The sequence below is a fragment of the Gymnoscopelus braueri genome (assembly GCF_963280865.1).
Source record: "Gymnoscopelus braueri genome assembly, chromosome: 2".
In the NCBI taxonomy this organism is placed as follows: domain Eukaryota; kingdom Metazoa; phylum Chordata; class Actinopteri; order Myctophiformes; family Myctophidae; genus Gymnoscopelus; species Gymnoscopelus braueri.
In genome coordinates, this window is record NC_137604.1 from 57,744,380 (window position 1) to 57,745,341 (window position 962).

The window sequence follows — 962 nt, forward strand, 5'->3', positions numbered from 1 at the left end:
GCCGCAGGTCCTGGTCGTCGACGTGCCGCGTCTGTCCCATGATCACGCCCACACTGAGGCCCGGGGGCTTCTGGGTCGCCACGGGCACTGTGATCTGGGCCAGTATGAGGAGCACCCAGCCCACTGCACCCATCATAACCTAAACACACACACACACACACACACACACACACAGAGGTTGTGAATCTAAAGCAGTGGTTCTCAACCTTTTCAGGCTGCGACCCCCCAAAATAATCATATTTTAACTGGGGACCTATTGTACCACTTCTCCCTTAGACAGACAACCCCCCCCCCCTTTCCTTTAACTTTCATTTCATCCCCCATTGTTTTTTCCGACTCTGTACATAAAGTGTTTTTCTGTATTGTTGTGATGATATTGAACTGTTTGGTGCTACTTTATGTGTTCATGAATTGAATACCAGGAATCCCAAAGGAAACAACCGCAAGGACTTTTGTGGACGTACCTTTTAGACAAAGTGTTTTGACTGTACTTGTACTGTTTCTTTTTACATTTCTGCCTAATAAAAATATTCAATCAATCAATCAATTGTGAAAATAGCCGATCTACAAGCTCACAACGCCTCACAATGCGAGGCGTTGTGAGCTTGTACATCGGCTATTTTCAAAAATATTTGACAATTTGGCCAATGTTTGACCAATTTTTATAGTATAGTTTGTTGATTACTTTGATCCAGTAATGCTATTTTTTTATTGAAATGTTTTTCCTTAGGTATTAAAAAGGTCTTACAAGTCCTTAAATTGTCACTTTACTGTCATCTGGGGACCCCCCCCCCAAATTTTTTTTGAGAAACACTGGTCTAAAGCAGCAGAGCAGTTCACTCAGATCTCGGCTCCATTTCCTCCCGTTATTAGAGGATAAAGTGATGCCTACGGGCGACGTTGCACTGAAAAAGTGGCTGCTATAAATGGATTAGATAACCCCTGATATAAGCACAATTTGA

At 42.8% G+C, this 962-nt stretch overlaps 1 protein-coding gene across 1 annotated transcript in view; it reads right to left on the reverse strand.

Moving 5' to 3' along the window:
• Positions 1-136, reverse strand: part of LOC308097771 (glutamate receptor ionotropic, NMDA 2A-like) — a gene marked incomplete at both ends in the record, with an annotated part of 203,780 nt that extends 203,644 nt beyond the window's left edge. The window contains 1 exon segment of the mRNA XM_080445794.1: positions 1-136. This exon segment is cut by the window's left edge and continues 86 nt beyond it. Coding sequence (XP_080301920.1) covers positions 1-136 — 136 coding nt within the window.
• Positions 137-962: the final 826 nt, after the last annotated feature.